The sequence below is a fragment of the Podarcis cretensis genome, assembly GCF_951804945.1.
Source record: "Podarcis cretensis genome assembly, chromosome: 14".
Lineage (NCBI taxonomy): Eukaryota > Metazoa > Chordata > Lepidosauria > Squamata > Lacertidae > Podarcis > Podarcis cretensis.
Window position 1 is genome coordinate 42,014,650 of NC_137183.1, and position 18,758 is coordinate 42,033,407.

At 45.0% G+C, this 18,758-nt stretch overlaps 2 protein-coding genes across 5 annotated transcripts in view; one reads left to right on the forward strand and one right to left on the reverse strand.

Moving 5' to 3' along the window:
* Window positions 1-4,324, forward strand: part of IQCK (IQ motif containing K) — a 39,801-nt gene extending 35,477 nt beyond the window's left edge. For all 4 annotated transcript variants that reach the window (XM_079953994.1, XM_079953997.1, XM_079953996.1 and 1 more), the window contains one exon: window positions 861-4,324. In XM_079953994.1, the coding sequence (XP_079810120.1) occupies window positions 861-1,060 (200 nt within the window). In that variant the 3' untranslated portion in view covers window positions 1,061-4,324. The remainder of the gene's footprint in view (window positions 1-860) is intronic.
* Window positions 2,081-18,758, reverse strand: part of GPRC5B (G protein-coupled receptor class C group 5 member B) — a 29,699-nt gene continuing 13,021 nt past the window's right edge. Inside the window, exons 3-4 of the mRNA XM_079953937.1 lie at window positions 10,558-10,670; window positions 2,081-8,261 (exon numbers count right to left, since the gene is read on the reverse strand). Of these exons, the coding sequence (XP_079810063.1) occupies window positions 8,217-8,261; window positions 10,558-10,670 (158 nt within the window). The 3' untranslated portion in view covers window positions 2,081-8,216. The remainder of the gene's footprint in view (window positions 8,262-10,557; window positions 10,671-18,758) is intronic.

Below are 18,758 nucleotides of genomic sequence, written 5' to 3' on the forward strand. Positions count from 1 at the left end.
TGGAAAGACATCCGTTGCTCTGCCCACTTTTCCCCTGGCCTCGCCTACTGCTGACATGCGGCCCTCAGAAAGTTACTCTGATGGAAATGTGGACCTTGGGTGGAAGCTGGTTCATCCCTGGGTGGGAAGGGAGACAGGGTTGCTAGACCAGGGACAGGATGAAGTAGGCGGTATTATTGAAAAGGGAGGTATTTCACACATCGGCTTGAATGAACCAGCCCATTCTTCGGCCTAGGCTTCTAGTATTTTCCACTGCAACCCTCCCAGGCCATGCAAATGTGAGTAGGAGGCTGGGGTTCTGATTTGCAATTATGATACAGGGCTTTTGTTCATTTACCATTGTTGACTCTGGCAGGCAAAACCAACTGTGGCCCTTTTGTCTGATGGAGCTGCCCAGCTGGTGCACTACTCTTGAATCACATGAATTAACATTTATTTATTTTTTTGTTTAGAGTTGCAATGCACAAGAAATGGTTTTTATTGATGCTTCTCTTGTCCCCTAAAATAATAGACCACACAAGTCCTTAATATAAATGTTGCTGTGATGTTTATTTCCTTCCTCCGTAAAGAATGTGAGAGGTAACCTACAGTTCCCGGGATTCATTAGGGCAGGGGTGGCCAACTTTCAAGACACTGTGATCTACTCACAGAGTTAAAAACGGGCAGTGATCTACCCCACTGATCTACCAGTGCTCTACCACAGACGTTGAGTGCTTTAAATATGTGTACATAGCAACTTTTGTGGGGAATCTGAAGGCAAATCTGCTGGGCCCTAGTCTTGACACTCTGTCAACACATCTATTAACCAGTCTGGAGTTTGAGACAAAGTTCTGCATTTAAAAAAATCCTTTCGCTTGCAGTGGGAACCAAGCTGGAAGACTCAGCCCAGCCCAGCCCAGTTCGCTCAAAACAGGCAGTGGTGGAAATCTTGCCGGAGCCAGAAGTCACCACGGTCACAGAGAAAGAGGAAGAAAATCAAACCGTTCCAGTCTTGACAGATGAGAATCCACAAATGGTACAGATCAGCTGGGCATCCACGCGTGATTTAGCTCTGCAGTGATACTACTTTTCATACTAATTTAAAAGCCCCAAATCGTCACCATCAGCTGCTGATTAAGGGAGCAGGGCTCAGTGAAGTGTTTTCCACTGTAACCAAATGGTGTTTGGGGTCAGCTTGGGGACTAAAATCCCTCCGGCACTTTTCAAAGAAGAACACTGTGTAAGACAGCCTGATTTACAGCCGACCTCAATGCCACAGTCCTTTAATCTAACCTGATCTTGGTCCCATCCACTTCAGTGTGATTGAAGATTGGTTCATTGTAAGTATTCTGGTTTGAATGAAGGCTGTAAATCAGGCGGACCAGGGAGTTGCAGGCACTGGCTGATGTTCCGATTGAAGTAGTGGCATAAACAGTCACGAGGTGGCTCATGTGCCATCCAAACACATCAGTGTTTATGTACGGGGAGAAATCCAGCTAAATCAGAGTGGTTGCTTCTATCCCCACTTGTGATTAGAGACAGGAGACCTAATCCCTAGAGATGGGGATGTTGGACGTACCATAGCTCAGTTAGCACAGCCAATGGTCCAGAAGGATGGGATTGCAGTACAGCAGCTGGAGGGGCTCACAGGCTTTCCACCCCAAGTCAGAATCATCCCCATCCTGGCAACTTAATGCTGGTTGCAGGGAGGAATATCACTCCAGCTTTTAATAATTATTTCACCTTAGCTAATCAATAAAATTATGCAAGCAATCCAAGGAAGTGTTCCCTCCCCAAACTGCTACATTAAGAGGCTGCCATTGTCCCAGGTGTTGGACTACAACTCCCATCACCCCTGACCACGCTGATGGGAGTTGTAATCCACAACATGCAGAAGGCACCATGTTGGCTGTTGCTTTTGTGGCGCTACCACCCTGTTCCAAAGGCATGAGCAGCTGAGAAGTCATTGGAAGCCCCTCGAGAGTAATTGCCAGAACCCCATTAACACCTGTGCCAAGGGATCAGGACGCTGCCTCTTTGAACGTTACAAAAATGTCAACCCTTTGCGTTTTCGAGGGACAAAACCAAAATGACCACCACATTGTAAGTAAATAGTAAAGCCTTTATTTTTGTTTTGTTTTGTTAAGAACAGCATTTTGAAAATAAAATGTCTTTGCCCATGCTTTACAACTTTTTTTGTTTTGTTTTCGTTTTAAATTTTGTATCTTTATGTACAGTCATTATGGTACACATTTGATTGTCTTGAAAACCTTTCCAAAGATGTACAAGATTAAACAGTATGCAACGGTCAGCAGAGTGGGAAAAGGGGACATTATAAAAAATGCACATTAATACATTTAATAAATATATATATTATCAAAAAAAATGAGACTTGGCTCTCATCAGTTAATAAAAGCACCTGCTGTGTAATCTGGTAAGGTGGCAAGAGTAGTCCTATCTGTTCTCTTTTAAATAAAAGCTACATGTGCCTCCAGTTGTACTGCCTTTGGTTAGAACAGAAGCCTCAAGCAGAGTTAAGCCAAGAACGATGCCATTGCCTAGCAGTTAAAGCTAGAATTTTAACACACCTTGTTTATCTAGGACTGCATCCTGCAAGACTGAAGACACAGGATCCTTTGACAAGGGCATCTGTGCCCCTTGAAACCTTCTCCACCATCTTGAAAAGAGATGCTGGAGTGGAAACTACCTCCCAACCTCTGGATCTTCCTTGCAACGGGTGTAAAAAGGGCTGGTGTATAGCAGGAGAGCCCTTACTCCAGGTGGTGCACTCAGGTTGGCCACCAGCATTCATCTACAGCTCAGGTCTAACGTGTGCCCTCACCAGAGCCACTCCAAGTCAGTGGCTTCAATCCCAAAATTTCATGGGGCTCTGGATGGGGCACATGCCCAAAATTCCATGTATGCACCCACCAGAGCTGCTCAACCGAAGCCAATGGGTACCGTTTTGCTAGTCTTCAAATAGGTGCAGGCTGTTTGCAACTGGAGGACGCAATCCTTTGCACAGTGCAGTGCAAGGTTCACCAACTCTCAATCATTTCTGTGAAATGAGCCAGCCTGGCTCCTCTCACCTGCCAGTGTTCTTAGCCAATGGGCGAAGTCAGAGCCGCTTGGACATCAGGCAGTAGGAATCCCTGCAGTCCTAAAGAGCTGCTGCTTCCCTCTCCTCTTTAATGCACTTTCCCTGCTTCTTCCCTATTTTCCAGGAAGAAATTCAACAGAACAAGCCTCTTCTCCCATGGAAATACAGCCATGGGAAAAACTTTGCCCTGATTGTACTCTCTAATTCTGTGTGACGCCATGCCTTCCACGACAACCATGTTGTGTTATGTCACACACCCCCTGTTGGCAGTCCATTTGTGAAAGGCACCCCCCCCCAGCAATCTCTCAAAATGCACAATGTGATCCCCTGGTCCAAAAAAGGATAGTGGCCCCTGGTGTATTTGCTTAATGCATTGCATTTTTCTTTCAGCTTATGGGGGTGCCACCTAGCTAATCTCAAAAACCAGCATGTCGACAACAGTCTAAGGTGCCTTATAGAACACAATTCTGCCATAACTACTCAAACGTAGGTTTCATGGTATTCAATGGGGTTTACTCTCAGGAAAGTGTGCATAGGGTTGCATCCTAAAATATATATACATATATATTCCTCCCACCCCATTTGAGTGGCATTATTGATTGGCAACAATGGAGAACATAGTAGCTTTTACGCTTCCTAGAGTGAGTTACAGTGAAACCAAATCCCACCCCCCCAAGTAGTTGTGCTTACTGTTGTGGAGTTACAGATGCTTTACATTCGTAATCACTTTCCTCAAAAGGCAAAAGTATAAACAACTTCGTTACATTAACAAAAATATAACTTAACATAAAAGTGCCCCTTTTAAAAAAATCAACAAGTGGTTTTTTTTGGGGGGTGGGGTGGCAGAATCTGACATCACAAGTTACAGACTGACAAAAATATAAATTCATTCCAAAACTAACTTGCTGGGAAAATGAATCAATCCCTTATTTTATTTTATTTATTTTATTTTATTAAGGTTTAATCTGCACACCTCCCACCACTATGAAGCAAGGCTCGGGTTGACATGAGTGGTTAAGGGAAGTCCTGTGTTTGCAGGATCCAGCCCTGTCTTTAAGATCCCAAACTGCCATTGACTTAAGGGGAAGCAGGATTGTTAAATCCCTTCTTGTCTAAAAAACAAACAAACAAACATTGAACATCTTAAATTACACTCCTTGAAAGTAATTTTTTTTCTTTAAAGTCAGCCCCCCACCCCCATATAATTAAAAAAAGAAACACCACCAACCCAATCGCTTCCAAAAATATATCAACACTCAGCTGGGAAAAAGAAAATTGTTTTGCCATTTATGCCATGTGCATCTTATGTGTGTGTTTTTTTAATAATAGAAGTTTAAGAAAAGTCCATTTTTCAAACTGCACTTTTTCCATTTCCCTTAAAATAAAACACACACATGAAAGCACCAGCTAAGATTTTATATAGTGATAAAATGAGACCCAACCTGTTCAAATCTCAATAAAATGCAACACATTTTATTTATACATTGTCTGAATGCATTCACCGTGTGTGGTTCTTTTCTGTTGAGAGCACATAAAGCAACTGTTTGTGCACAACAAAAAAGTTATTGCTATTACCTAGTCCGGGGGATGGGGGGAACGGGACTTGGTAAGATAATCATGGCAAGAATGGCAATGTATACTTTCTTTTATAATATATAAGTGTGTATCACAAAAATCCTGATCTTGTACCCCTTTTGCTACTAAATAGACCAGCCAGGGTCAATGAGGCTACTCATGGACATTAAAGGCCTAGTTCTCATTGAGGTGAAGGTACTATTTCAGACTGCAGGTAGAACATCTTAATTCATGTCTCTATTTTGGGGCTTTATGCCTCGCCCTTCGCTTCCAACGGGAGCAGCTCGAGGTGGCTGACATGATCTTAAACAACAATGATGATACAGAAAAGAGGCGTTAAAATAATACAATCAGATCATGAATACAACAGCAGGAACAGCATCAATTTTCCACTCCCCACAAAACAACAGAGCAGGAAGACTGAGAGAGATCAAAACTTAAATGTCCAATGCTTTCCTAAATAAAAAAGTCTCTCCACCTGATAGCAGGAGAGCTTGAGTGAATGGATGGGGCGAAACTTGAGAAGAAGACTCAGTCGTCTGGGTGCTACCACAGAGAAGGCCCTTTCCTTTGGTCCCATCATCCAAACCTTGGAAAATGAGCTCAGGTAAGGTTTAAGGGCCTTCTCTTCCTAAGAAAGGGGTAATGAACGTGGGGCTCTACGGATGATGTTGGACCATAACAATACCATCATCCCTGATGTTTAGCTACCCTTGCCTTAAGATGGTCTTGGTCCTAAGCCAGAGATTGGGAACTTCTGGCCCACAGGTCATATTTGGCCTGGCAGTGTTCCCAATTTTGCCTGCGAGACTGTTCCTCATGAATCATGGCTGCTTGGCGGACAGCTGACAAGTTACATGACTACACAGGAGCAACCGGGAGCTTGAAATGAGCTCCCGATTGTTCTCTTTGTGGAGCAAGCTACGCTCCCACAGCCCATGAGCTGACAGGCGAGGGGAACGAACCTTGCTCCAATAGTACCAAGTAGCTTCTATTGAAATTTCTGCTAAAACGGAGGAGAGGGAAAGCTTCATTTTAGCCGTGGTGTCAATGGAAATTTTGTGATGAGTGGGATAAACCCTCCTGCCAATCATCTGAGGTCTGGTGACTGACAGGTGGGTTGACTCACAGGAATGGGGACATAAAGATCTGGCCCCCTGCAGCCACCCTGCCCTCAGCCTAATTGGACTTTAGATGTAATAAGCAGCATAATGGATTGTGCCCAGATTCTAACACAAGAAAATGCTTAATACTTTCCCCCATCCAAACTGGGATTATCTTTTTTCACTGCCAATGGTTCTCCAGAAGCTTCAAGCTGGTACAAGAACAAAAGAAAATGACCCCTCAAACTGGCTTCCACAGCTGCTGTGTTTTGAACCACCGACACCTTTTGATCACTCTCCAAGGACAGCCCCACAGGCAGCGTGGAACAGTACTCCAGCCTTGCTATGCCAAACACAGATGTAACCATGGCCAGATTCCAAAAACGGGTGGTGCTGGCACACCAGGAAGAGCAGAGGAAAATTACTTCTGCTTCACGCCACCACCTGAGAACCTAAGAGCAATGCCAGATCTAGGGTGGAGTTCTCCTAATCACAAATGAATAGAAACCCCTGCATATAGAAACATAGCATGGCAGGGTTTTCCCCAACTTGCTGGCTTTCTGCGGGCAAGGAATGTCCATTGCATAGAAGAGTTTTCAATCAAATGAGCCTGCAGCTCCTTACAAGCATTGGAAGACGTCACTGAATCCAAACCACCTGATCTATTCCAAACACCTCCAACATCCCTGATTTGTGGCCACCCACCCTTTGCCAGAAAACTGTTGTTAAAAAACCGGTTGTTAAGTCTGAAGTTGTACTACTTCCCAAACAACGAGTTGGTGACCTCAATGAGAACTAGGCCGAAATTAACAAGATCAGGCTTATAGTAAAGAAACCAGGGACATTTCCCAAAGTAAAAATTTAAAAAAACCTGTCTTCTTTCCTTTTCAGGATACAGCCTTGCAAAGCTACTCTGTTATGTGGTCTTTATTTTGTTACATTATCATTTATATTCACCATTTGAAAATAGATTATATATTAATGAGAACAGATGCAAAAGAATTCCATCCTTCCGCATACTTTGCAACTTCATGTAATGTGTGTTTGTGTGTGTGTGTGTGTTTAGAAAAAAAAACACAAGCAAACCTCAATTGCTTTTTTTTTCTGCAGGAAAGCAGGGCACAATGCTGGCTTGACTGGAGGATGTGATGGCTGTTCACATGCCCAATATGCGTTCAATGCTAAACAAATGAAGGGATGCTCTGGCGAACATCATTAAAACCATAAAAATGTGAAAAGGCAGGCAGGCACATGGGACCTTCTGGTGAAACAGGGTGGGGAAACAACCACACACTTCGTTCCCAACCCCCACATGAAAATAATCCCATTAGAAAACACACAAAGGAATAAAATCCTCCGTAAAAATAAAAAAAGCACACAAGGGAATGAACAACCCGTTGCAGTCAATGAGGCTCCAGTGCTAAACTGGAGTTGGGAGGAGAGTGATGGGGGAATCCAACGTTTTTTAGTGAACCCTGCCCAAGGGGCGCCCCAACTTTCCTAGATTTCCTGTGTGTCTGGTTCCACTTCTTGGACACACTTAGGAGCTACAATCGCCTTGGCCTGTCCTCTCCCTCCCAACCCCTTCCACACAACACGATTTAATAGCAAGGGCTGCCTTTGACATGGCCGTGTGCAAAAGAGGCGGAGCAAACAGAGCCCCGCCCCCTTTCAGTAGGAAGGTTGCTGTGGAACTTCCTAGGGTGCTTACGGGGCGAAGAGTGGCAGGCCAGCTGCCATGGACCAGCCTGCACTTTCTAAAATAACAAAGTTGGTTCCTCACCCTCGTACGGCTGGCCTTAGAAACCCAGTATATACACAGTGGTACTTTCCTTCATTTTTGGAGTGAGAAATGACCTTTAAAAAGGGCCTGGGATGGTCAGGAAACACTATTCTAGATGGATATAATTTTATTTTTTATTTTTCTTACCCTATGACCACTCTCTCCTTTCCAAGACGGCCAGTTAAGTTGCAAGAAAGCCTGCCGGGCTGAGAGCAGCGGCAATCTGAATTAAGGACTTTTTTTGTTTTATCCTCTTCATCTCAAAACTTGGATGGCCAGACAAAGGCCATATTTGCCTTGCTTTCTGGTTGCAGCAGAGAGTTGCCTTGCCATTTCTGAACACTGTGTCCCCTTTCTCCCGTTTTTATTTTTGGAAGAGTGCGCTTACGTCTATTTTTAAACTTAGTTTTAGCTTATATTTCACTGCAGAGGTTTTGCTTTTGTGGTTAGCTTATCAATTCAAACGGCGCTCACATTTTTATTTTTATTTTTAAAACAACAACAAGCTATCCGGTCTAGGATCTCCCATGCTCCGTGGATGGGTCCCCTCCTCCCGCACTGCTGGTGTCCTGTGCTAGGATTATTCACTCTTCCCTCAGAAAAAAATAAAACAATGCACACTGCCAGGAAATAAAATCTGTCTCTCTCTCTCATCCTCTACAGCCTATAAGCTTTTTCACCAAAGGTGTCTTCCAGTGTAACTTGGTGGAGCAGTTGGAATCTGGAAATAAGGATAATAAAGCCATAACTAAACATTCTAGACCATTAAGAAATCACTTAAGACAGGCTACATGATATACACAAAAGCACACAGAGCCATCCCAAATTAACACCATGGTCAGTCAGTATGCTAAGGGCTGTAGCCAATGTTAAGTCGTACTCGAGAGTTGGAATTAATGGGCATGATCACTGCTGGTCTGCGACTTTCAGCAGGCCTGCTCTGAATAGGGCTCACTTGGAGACAACCTGAGGGGTTTTTGTAACATCCCCTGCAAAGACCTAGCTGTCAGCGAGGTGGACAACCCCTGGGCTGGATACCCAGGTCCTTCATCCTTTTCTTTATGAACATTATGAAGCAGCATTCTACAGCTGAAGGACAAAATCACCAAATTCTAGCTTCTGGGATCTCCAGCCCTTTCCCATCCCTTCTGGAGAATATTTCAGGGAATGAAATTGGGACCACCAAATTATGATGTCTCCCAAGAAGAAGCGTTCTAGACTAGCCTTCCCCTCAGACATGATAGCTTTCAGTCATGCAGCCTGGAAATGGTACAGTCCAGACTCCAGCTGACTAGTTCAGTGAGCTGGGCCAAAGCTTGTATTGGCTGGTACCCACTGGGACTGGTAGGCCAGAAGGCAGGGAAGCCAACAGTAGGTGGCGCTAGAGCTAATAGCAGACTCATCCTAGCTTGGTCCCCATCCTCCTACAAGGCCAAATCTGAGACAAGAGGAGGAAGGTGATAGCCAGGGGCACCAGCTGGACTGGTTGTATGTAAGAAGGCAGACAGATGGGAGCTGACTGAGGTCAGTGTGGCAGACCCCTGTTCATTGCATTGGACCAGCTTCCATTGCCCAAAGCATGGGCACCTATAAATGAGCAAGGGCAGAAACTCAACTTTAAAAAATATTTCTTGTGGGTGATGAATACTGAGTGAATAAACTGAACCCCCCACTAGATTTTAGTCTTGTGGTGTGCAAATCTCAGCCTCAATCGTGGCACTTAGCAGATATTTCTAAATCTAACGTTGACTCCTAGGGAAAGGCCACAAAAGCAAACTGCCTCTTTCGGACCTAGTGATGAAAAGCCAGGTTGCAGCCAGTATAATCAACTAAATTGTGGCTTGGGGAGGGAGGGAGAGGGCAGCTTATTGCAGCTTGGAATGGCATTAGCTCAGAGCAGTATTAGCTACAGAGAGCCACTCTTGAGCTCCCCCTCCAACTGGTTACATCCTCACAGGGGCAATCTGGCTCTCAGCGGCTCTGTCCAACAGTGTCTCTCCACCCCACCCTCCCGCCGGGTGAACAGGGCTGGCAGCAGGCTGGGGAACAGACCTTACAAACTGATGTTAATATTTGTGCATTTCAAAAAAATAAAAATAAAAAAAGATTGTGTGTAAATCTGCATTATGGTATCAGCAAAACCCCCCAATGATAATAAAAGAAAACAGCCCAACTTGCATGGAACAGAAGCTGGCTCATGAGTAGCCTTTTAAGCAGCATGTATGTAGGCATGGATTTTTTTTTAAAAGTGGGTGGGGGGTTGGTTGAGCGTTTTCCTTTCACCAGCAAGCCGGAGAGAGTGAGCACACACAAAAGCGGCCTATGGAGTTTCTTGGGTGCACTTAAACACACACAATGCAAATGAGATGTAAGGAGGCTGTTTGGCTCCAGATCTCTCCGTAAGCCACTCTCGCAGTGACCTGGCTGCGGATTAAGAGAGCAGCTTGCGTCCCAAGGCCACGCAGACCCGTTTCAGCAAACTCTCTTGTGCGGGCCTCTGTTTGGAGCTGTGCGTTTCTATCAGGAGCTCAGCACAGGCACGGGTGTATGTGTGTGTGTGTCTGTGGAACTATCATAAGGAAAGGTGGTAATGTCCTCAGCGAAAGAGGGCCTTTGTAGGGAAAGTGCTGGGTTTTCAAAAAGGAAACATAACCCAGATGTGTTTTGTAATTTTTAAAAATAAAAAACCAGACACCTGAATTACTGTTAACGGTGGACACTGAGATATTACTCATTTAAGGGGGGCGGATGGCATTGTTTGGACCAATCCTGAAAAGAACAATCTTAGCAGCAAAAGCTTAAACGGCCCAACAATGTCAGGAAAATTTGGAATTTAAGTCATCTTCTGAAGGACTGCATGCAATACTTATTATTTGAACTGTTCATGTCCCCAGTCTACCTTGCCCCCCTCCCAAATATGCATAAGCATCCAATTGAATAAAGTTCTGAGTTGAAACCAGAGGTTGGGCGTTCACCCTAAAAGGCAGCATCTTCTAGAGTCACATTTTGATACTTACAGTCCCACCATTCAGGACAACTGCCATCTCAGTGGGCTGGTAGACGTTGCTTCTAAAGGGGGCACCGGGACGGCTACCCAGGCTGCCGTTGCGAAATCCTGCAGTCCGCAAAGCTGTGTGTGGTATATTTTGGGGTGCGGGGTGGGGAGAAAAAAAAGACAGGTAAAAGAAAGATGTTTGCATTCTGGAAAGATAAAAAAGAGAACTGTATCCTGCTTCCCTTACTGGCCCACCAGATGCCTCTAGGATGTCTGCGAGCAGGTTGACATCCTAATGGCCACTGTGGGTGCAAATGGTAGGTCCAACCAAGTGTTGCACCAAGTCCCCATCGAGGATTCCAGCCAACTCCATTCTATTTCAATCTTTGCCAGGTTTTCCACACATGCCACCTTCCAGCAACCAGTCAACGTTCTGTGATCACTGACCATGCCCAGTCTTCATTGGGCCATTTCTGGGCTCTGCTACACTCTTGCCTTATTTTCTCCAACTCTTGCCTTATTTCTGCTCCCACCCAGAAACCTGCTGATACATTCCCTCTTTACTACTGTTTTGATTACCTAAGGATCACCTGCACTCACATCCTAAACCTCGGAAAGGAAGGGAATAATACTACCTTTGAGTATTGAAACAGAGAGCATATCCTATCCATGCCATATAATTAAAGCGCATCCAAAGCACATATAAAGCACAAGATGTCCCCCAAAGAATCGTGGGATCTGTAGTTTGCTTGGGGTCTGTGAGGGGTAAACTACAGTTCCCAGGATGCTTTGGGGAAAGATGTGCGCTTTAAAGATGCACTTCAAATGTATAATAATAATAATAATAATAATAATAATAATAATAAATTTTATTTATAATGTGGATCTGCCCATCACATGGAAGTACAAAGACTAACAGGAAAACCTTATTCCTAAACTTAATAGATGGCAACTAGAGATGGGAAAATCTAGTGATTTCAGTTTTTCTCGGTTTCTCATTTTTCCAGTCTTAAATTTAGTTCTTCACATTTCTACATCAGCTTGCTGTCCATCCATCTCCCAAAAACAATTGTTTACTTTTCATTTTATGAGGTTTTTCATATCGATTTATCTTTCTTATAAAGTACCAGTTCAGAAAGCTACAAAGCTGATAAAGTTACACCACAATTAAATGAAAAGCTGATGAATTTAACTCTACAGAAAAGAGTCGAAGCAATGCAAAACATTGTGAAAGTATTTGCAGTTTCTTTTTTTTAAAAAAAGAAAAATCCTAATAAAAATTCATTAAGATTTTATTGTGCTTTTCTCCCAATCTACACCATTTTTTTTTTATATCTGCTCAAGAGAAGTTCTTCCTAATGTTTCACTGAAATCTACCCACCTAAATCTACTTAAGCTCATTAGATAGACACTTGAATTATATTGATGGCTGGCGCCCATTGGGACTGGTAGGGTGGACTGCTGGAAGACCAACAATAGGGGGAGCCAGAACCAATGGCAGGCAGGGCTAGAGCCTACTTTTGTCCCATCCTCCTCCCTGCTGAACTCTACAAGGGCAACACAGAGGAGGCAGGCAGTTGGAGGATGGCTAGAGAGAGATTGAGGCTGGTGGGGCAGAACTCCATTCACTCCAGCCTCCACTGCTTCTGGGACAGCAGAGGGCAAATATTTTCCCACTTTGCTGACAGAAGTGCATGACAATCTTGCTTGTTGCCTCAGAAGGAAGTGCTGTCATGCCTAGACGAATGTATATAGTCTTACAGATGTTTTAGAAAAGGAAGAGCTCTCAATTTTGGTCACAGCAAAAAAGATGGGAGGTCAGGCAATATTTGGTTTCTCATATCCCATTCCACTGTGAAGCTTCCAATATATTCTATATATGTAGTTATTATATCGCCTTTGTGAAATAACATCTAGCAAGCTTGCTGCAATCTGCAAATTTCAATACAGATGGTGAAAATATTGACTGACATGAAAGATTCACAAACATTCAGACTTAGGCAGATATTGGGGAGAGGCTTTTCCTTTCCATGTTAATCTGAGTCAAAAACAACAAAGGGGGCAGAGGACAGACACACTTTCCAGACAGTGGTAGTGTACATTTAAATCTACCCACTGATGGGTTCAGTGCAGGTGAACAGCGATTAATCTTCCATGGAATTCTGCCAGTGGGCGCCCATTTGTAATCTGATTGGCTACTCGATGGTAGTGACCTGTAATGTGGTTGGTTCCAGCAGTGTGACCAATTTTCAGTTGTTCCCGATTAGCTAGAATTTCGTGTTACTTCTGTATCAAAGGACAAAGTTAACCGGACAGCCAAAAGATATTAAAATTCTGGACAGCCAAGGACTGCGTACTTCACTGCTAAGCACATCAGAAGGCATTGCACAGCAAGCCCATGGTTCACCTCTTCTGCACCTGGGCAAAAATTACACCCCAGAAAAAATCCCAGCAGCCTCTTACACTAGAAAATCCTCTCTTGCTGGACCATTGATGTGCTATTGAATAAAGAGGATTGTTTTTATTTGAGACACCACAGACTCCCTGAACTTCTGGTTTTTATTTGGTCATCCCCCTATTTCATTTCTGCACATGGCAACAACCTCTCCTCCTTCACTGCCCTCTTAAACCTGTTATGGATAGTTTGGTGTTTACTGAACACATTTCCGCCTAGGAAAGCTTTCCCTGAGGTGTAACACGGTCATTTATGGAAGATCAATTTAATATTTGATGAAACGTTGCTTTTGCTGTTTTTAGAGTTTGTTCAGATAGCTTTATCATATTAGGAGAATGTGGTATTAGTGTGTGGAAACAGGCCAGTTCCATTGATTCCCCAGGCATGCACCTCCAGATGGTGGAGATGCCAGGTCTCATCCTGGCACGCAGGCAACTTCACTTGGTCGCCAGTGGCTGATGTTGTTTAATTGTGTCCGACTCTTCATGACCCCATGGACCAGAGCACGCCAGGCACTTCCGTCTTCCACTGCCTCCCACAGTTTGGTCAAACTCATGCTGGTAGCTTTGAGAACACTGTCCCACCATCTCGTCCTCTGTCATCCCCTTCTCCTTGTGCCCTCCATCTTTCCCAACATCAGGGTCTTTTCCAGGGAGTTTTCTCTTCTCATGAGGTGGCCAAAGTATTGGAGCCTCAGCTTCACAATCTATCCTTCCAGTGAGCACTCAAGGCTGATTTCCTTAAGAATGGATAGGTTTGATCTTCTTGCAGTCCATGGGACTCTCAAGAGTCTCCTCCAGCACCATAATTCAATTCTTCAGCGATCAGCCTTCTTTATGGTCCAGCTCTCACTTCCATACATCACTACTGGGAAAATGCGCCTGGCGCCTGACTAATTTGAACGCTGGTCCTGATAGAGAGGCCTGGAAGGCCATGTCTGACCCCAGGACCTGAGGTTCCACATCCCAGAGCATCACTGACTAGCACTGGTTCTCCATGGTTTCAGACACAGTTCTTCTCAAACTGGAGAAGCTGGGGATCAAACCTGGGACCTTCCAAATGCAAAGCAAATGCTCTACCACTCAGCTATGGGCCTTCATGATACTGAGTCAGACCACTGGTCCACCTAGGTCTGTATTGTCGGCACTGATGGGTCTCTAGGTCCATCTCTGAGCCCTATGTGGAGCTGCCAGGTTGAGACTCCACCTGGCACCTTCTGCATACAATGCAGATGTTCTACCACTGAGCTGCAGTCCTTCCCAAGGTGCTATATCTCTACAATCCAATATGTTAAGGAGGAGTGCTAAGTTCTCATTTGTTTCTACGTAGTAAGAATTCAAAGACGATGGGAAAAAAAGTAAAGCCAAGGCTTTAGAAGTCAACTTCCAAATGAACCAGAATTCAGCCATGTGACAAAATCAGCAGTCTCTCGTGGGATCTGGGGTGCGGGAAAACCAGCCCCAACAAGCCAGCATCTTCAAAAGCTTTCAAAACTTGCCTGTCATCTCACTACAAACATTTTGACATGGAGCACTCCAAATTCAGAGCTGTGCTGAGGAAACAAAGATTTAAATTGGCGGTGGCTGGTTACTCGCATACTAAACAGCTGAAGAATGCCCTTGCCTCAAACCACCGAGCTGCTGACAGACAGTGTAGACAATACTGAACTAGAAGGATCCCAAGATAGGTTACCACATTAAAACACATTAAACACAGTTGAAAACAACTTATGAGGCCGCTTTTTATGTCACCAATCGTTCCAAGGAAAAGAAAAGACACACTTTGTTTTTAGATAGTTGATGTGGCCTTCCAGGGCTTGTTGTACTACAGCTCCCATCATCCCTAAGTACTGGCCATGCTGTGTGGGACTAAGAAGTGGTGAAGTCAATTCTCATAGTGAGAAACACAGGTTAGGCATCACAGGCACTACCACCAAAACAATCACAAAAATAACAAGGCTCTAGTAACCTAATTCTAAGGGAAACCAAACCTAGGATGAGCACTGTAACCCTGAAATTTCTCACTGCTTGGATGTGGGGTGAGCAACAGGGATGATTGGAGAGAATGCCCTAGGAACTCCAAGTTACAGGGAACCAGGCAGAGGGCCTTCTCAGTAGTGGCACCTGCCCTGTGGAACGCCCTCCCACCAGATGTCGAAGAGAAGAACAACTACCAGACTTTTAGAAGACATCTGAAGGCAGCCCTCTTTAGGAAAGCTTTTAATGTTTAACAGACTACAGTATTTTAATACAGTGGTACCTCAGGTTAAGAACTTAATTCGTTCTGGAGGTTCGTTCTTAACCTGAAACTGTTCTTAACCTGAGGTACCACTTTAGCTAATGGGGCCTCCCGCTGCCGCTGTGCCACCGCCACCACACAATTTCTGTTCTCATCCTGAAGCAAAGTTCTTAATCTGAGGTACTATTTTTGGGTTAGCGGACTCTGTAACCTGAAGCGTCTGTAACCCGAGGTACCACTGTACTTTGTTGGAAGCCGCCCACTGTTGCTCCTGCTACATCCTTCATGTCTGAGCAGATGGGATGGAGGGTATGCCTGGATTACTGCATGTGTGTCTCTCTCCTGCGCCTGACAGGATAATCTTTTCACAGCGGGAACAGGCTCCTGCTTGATTAGCCTCGTCCCTTTAAGCTGAATTACATGGCTGTCATCCTTGGCAATCTGGGGCGGTCGCTGCGGGCCTGAGTGGCGCTCAGCTCTCAAAAAGATTGCTCCGTTGCAGACTCCGTCCCCAACCCAAGTGTCCGAAAGGTGATACGAGAAGCGAGGCGCAGCCCAGTGCTACAGCACAATGCACTGCAAGCAAATGGCCCCATGTTTTATGACTATTACATCAGCATCCAAACTGAGTACTGGGGGCTGCACAAGATGTACATATCATTTCTACCCCTTAGACACATGCCTGCCAACATTTCACAACTGTAAAGGAGGAGTCTCTTACAGTACTCCTCATAAGTAAGGATCGCATCCCAGAATCATCTGGGTGACTCCTGCAGATGCTTTGTTTAGAACAATATGGCTGCTGGCCACTCCAATGTTTATGGGAGAAAATTTGTAGCATGATGTGAGTTTTAAAATTGTGTGGTTTTCAGGGGTGTTGATTAAGGGAAAAGAACAGAACTATCAAAAATAATGGAAAATAAGGGAATGGATTTGCTGATTAGATAAATGGAATTAGAATACAGAAGGGGGAGGTGTGAGGAGGTCGAGGAAATTAGGTTTAAGAAATAAGATTTGAAATTATACATGTTTTTAGTATTGTGTTTGTGTATGTTTGTATATGTCTGTGTTTATTTGTTTTAATTTGGAAACTTTAATAAATATCATTTTTTTTTTAAAAAAAGAAAATTTGTAGCATGTTGTCCACACCAACAGATACACACCACTATTGTTGTTTTTTGAGGATGATGGTGACTTTTTCCTTATACACACCAATGACAGGATGTGTTCAGATTGGAAACAGTGTTTGAAATTCGCCAGGCGCCAGGCAAATTTTGCACCTGGCTATCGGCCACTTGTGACCAAGTGAAGATGCCCGGGTGCCAGGATGGCGCCTGATATCTCCATCATCTGGTGGTGCATGTGTGGGGGTCATTGGATCTGTCCTCACACACTAGTACCACATCCTGTAGAAACAGGCCAATATTCATGTGGACTGTCCCTGGATAAAGTGACTTTTCTTCTTTAAGGTTCATGTTCTTAACCTAGCTCAAGGGTGTCATCTGAACTAGCCAGATAAACAATCGCAGTCAGTCCATCATTTGAAAAAAAAATAAGACTCTAGAGCTGCCCAGAAATGGCAATTGGACATTTCATTGTGGCGACTGCAACCTTGGTTTACGGAGCCATTTGCCGCCTAGCTTATTTATCAAGAGTTTCCAACACTGAGAAATGTTTTGTGGCTGCAGCCATGTCATTTCCATTCTCTTGTTCATTCAACCAGCAAATGCTGGGAGTTTCAAGTGGGCAAAACAGAGTATCGATAGCGCATTCGCAGGATTCCTGAGGTCAGGCTGCAGGAACTTCTTGAGTTCACTGTTTGGGTCTTAGCTCTTGTCAAAAAAGCACGAGGGGGAATGTAAGAACATAAGAAGGACCTGCTGGACCAGGCCAATTACTCATCTGGTCCAGCATCCTGTTACCCTGTTGCCCAGATGCGTCTGGGAAACCCGCAAGCAGGAGCCGAGGATGAGAGGAATCACCCTTCCTGCGGTTCACAGTGACTGGTATTCAACAGCATTACTGCCTTCAATCATGGAGTATAGTCATCATGCATAGTAGCCATTGATAGGCTTATCCTCCATGAATTTGCCCAATCCTCTTAGAAACAGCACAAAACAGAAGCTGCTTAAAGCACACCCCAAATGCCAGACAAAATGTGGGAAATTGCACAAGGCACCTTCCTCACAAGGGACATATTGCAGAACATATTCCAGGTCTTTCACAAAGGTTGCATTTTTCTGTGATAGAAGAAAAACTGGTTTGATGACTGCAGTATTCCGGAATAGTGATACAGTGGTGCCCCGCAAGACGAATGCCTCGCAAGACGAAAAACCCGCTAGACGAAAGGGTTTTCCGTTTTGGAGGCGCTTCGCAAAACAAATTTCCCTATGGGCTTCCTTCGCAAGACGAAAGCCCATAGGGAAATCTCCGGGACAGCGGGGAAGAGCAGCCTTCCGAAGGCTGGCGGTGGGGCGGAGAGACCTTCTCCCCACCGGCAGCCTTCGGAAGGCTGCTCCGAAGGCTGGCAGTGGGGCAGAGAGACCTGCTCGGGCCGCTAGCCTTGGGATGGCTGCTCCAAAGGCTGGCGGTGGGGCGGAGAGACCTGCTCGGGCCGCCAGCCTTGGGATGGCTGCTCCGAAGGCTGGCGGTGGGGTGGAGAGACCTTCTCCCCGCGCCAGCCTTCGGATGGCTGTCCTGAAGACTTGCAGTGGGAGGAGGGTTTTCCTTCCCACCGCCAACTTTCAGAATGCTGTTCTGAATGTTGGCGTGGGGAGGAAAAACCCTCCTCCCACCACAAGCCCCGGGAACAGAGGAGAAGCGCTGCGCGCCTTCCCCTCTGTTCCCGTACCTGTCCTGAAGGCTTGCGGTGGGGAGAAAAGCCCTTCTCCGCACCGCCAGCCTGGCAAGCTGTCTCCATAGGAACGCATTAATTGATTTTCAATGCATTCCTATGGGAAACCGTGCTTCGCAAGACGAAAAACCCGCAAGAAGAAAAAACTTGCGGAATGAATTAATTTCGTCTTGCGAGGCACCACTGTAAAATGATGCAATGCGGGGGGGGGGGGGATCCCAAACAGTTATAGTGCTGCTAACGGTACATCTGGAAGGGCCCCACGATGCTGGACTCTTGGTCTGATCCAGCAAGGCCCAGCTGATGTTCTTATTACAGCCTGAACAATGCCCTCCCAATGCCCATTACACATCCTTCAAAACTTCTCTGCCTGCTTTATGTACAGCAGGAATCCATTTATTCTGTAATAACCTGACCTGCTCTATCTTTTCCAATGCAAGGATGTGCTCATAACCAATCACAAATGTTTCCTTTTCTTTCCCTACCTTGTTAGAATATTGAACCCCACACCAGAGCTGGTTGCTCTTGCCACCTTACAGCTCAGAAACAGCATTCGGAAACATTTAGCCTCCCAAAAGTCAGTAGCACAGAGCATAAGGCAAGCTATCCTAGCTGTAGCATATAACTTGGTCACAGAATTTGAGGAGGGGGAAAGTGTTATACTATAAGGAAACAT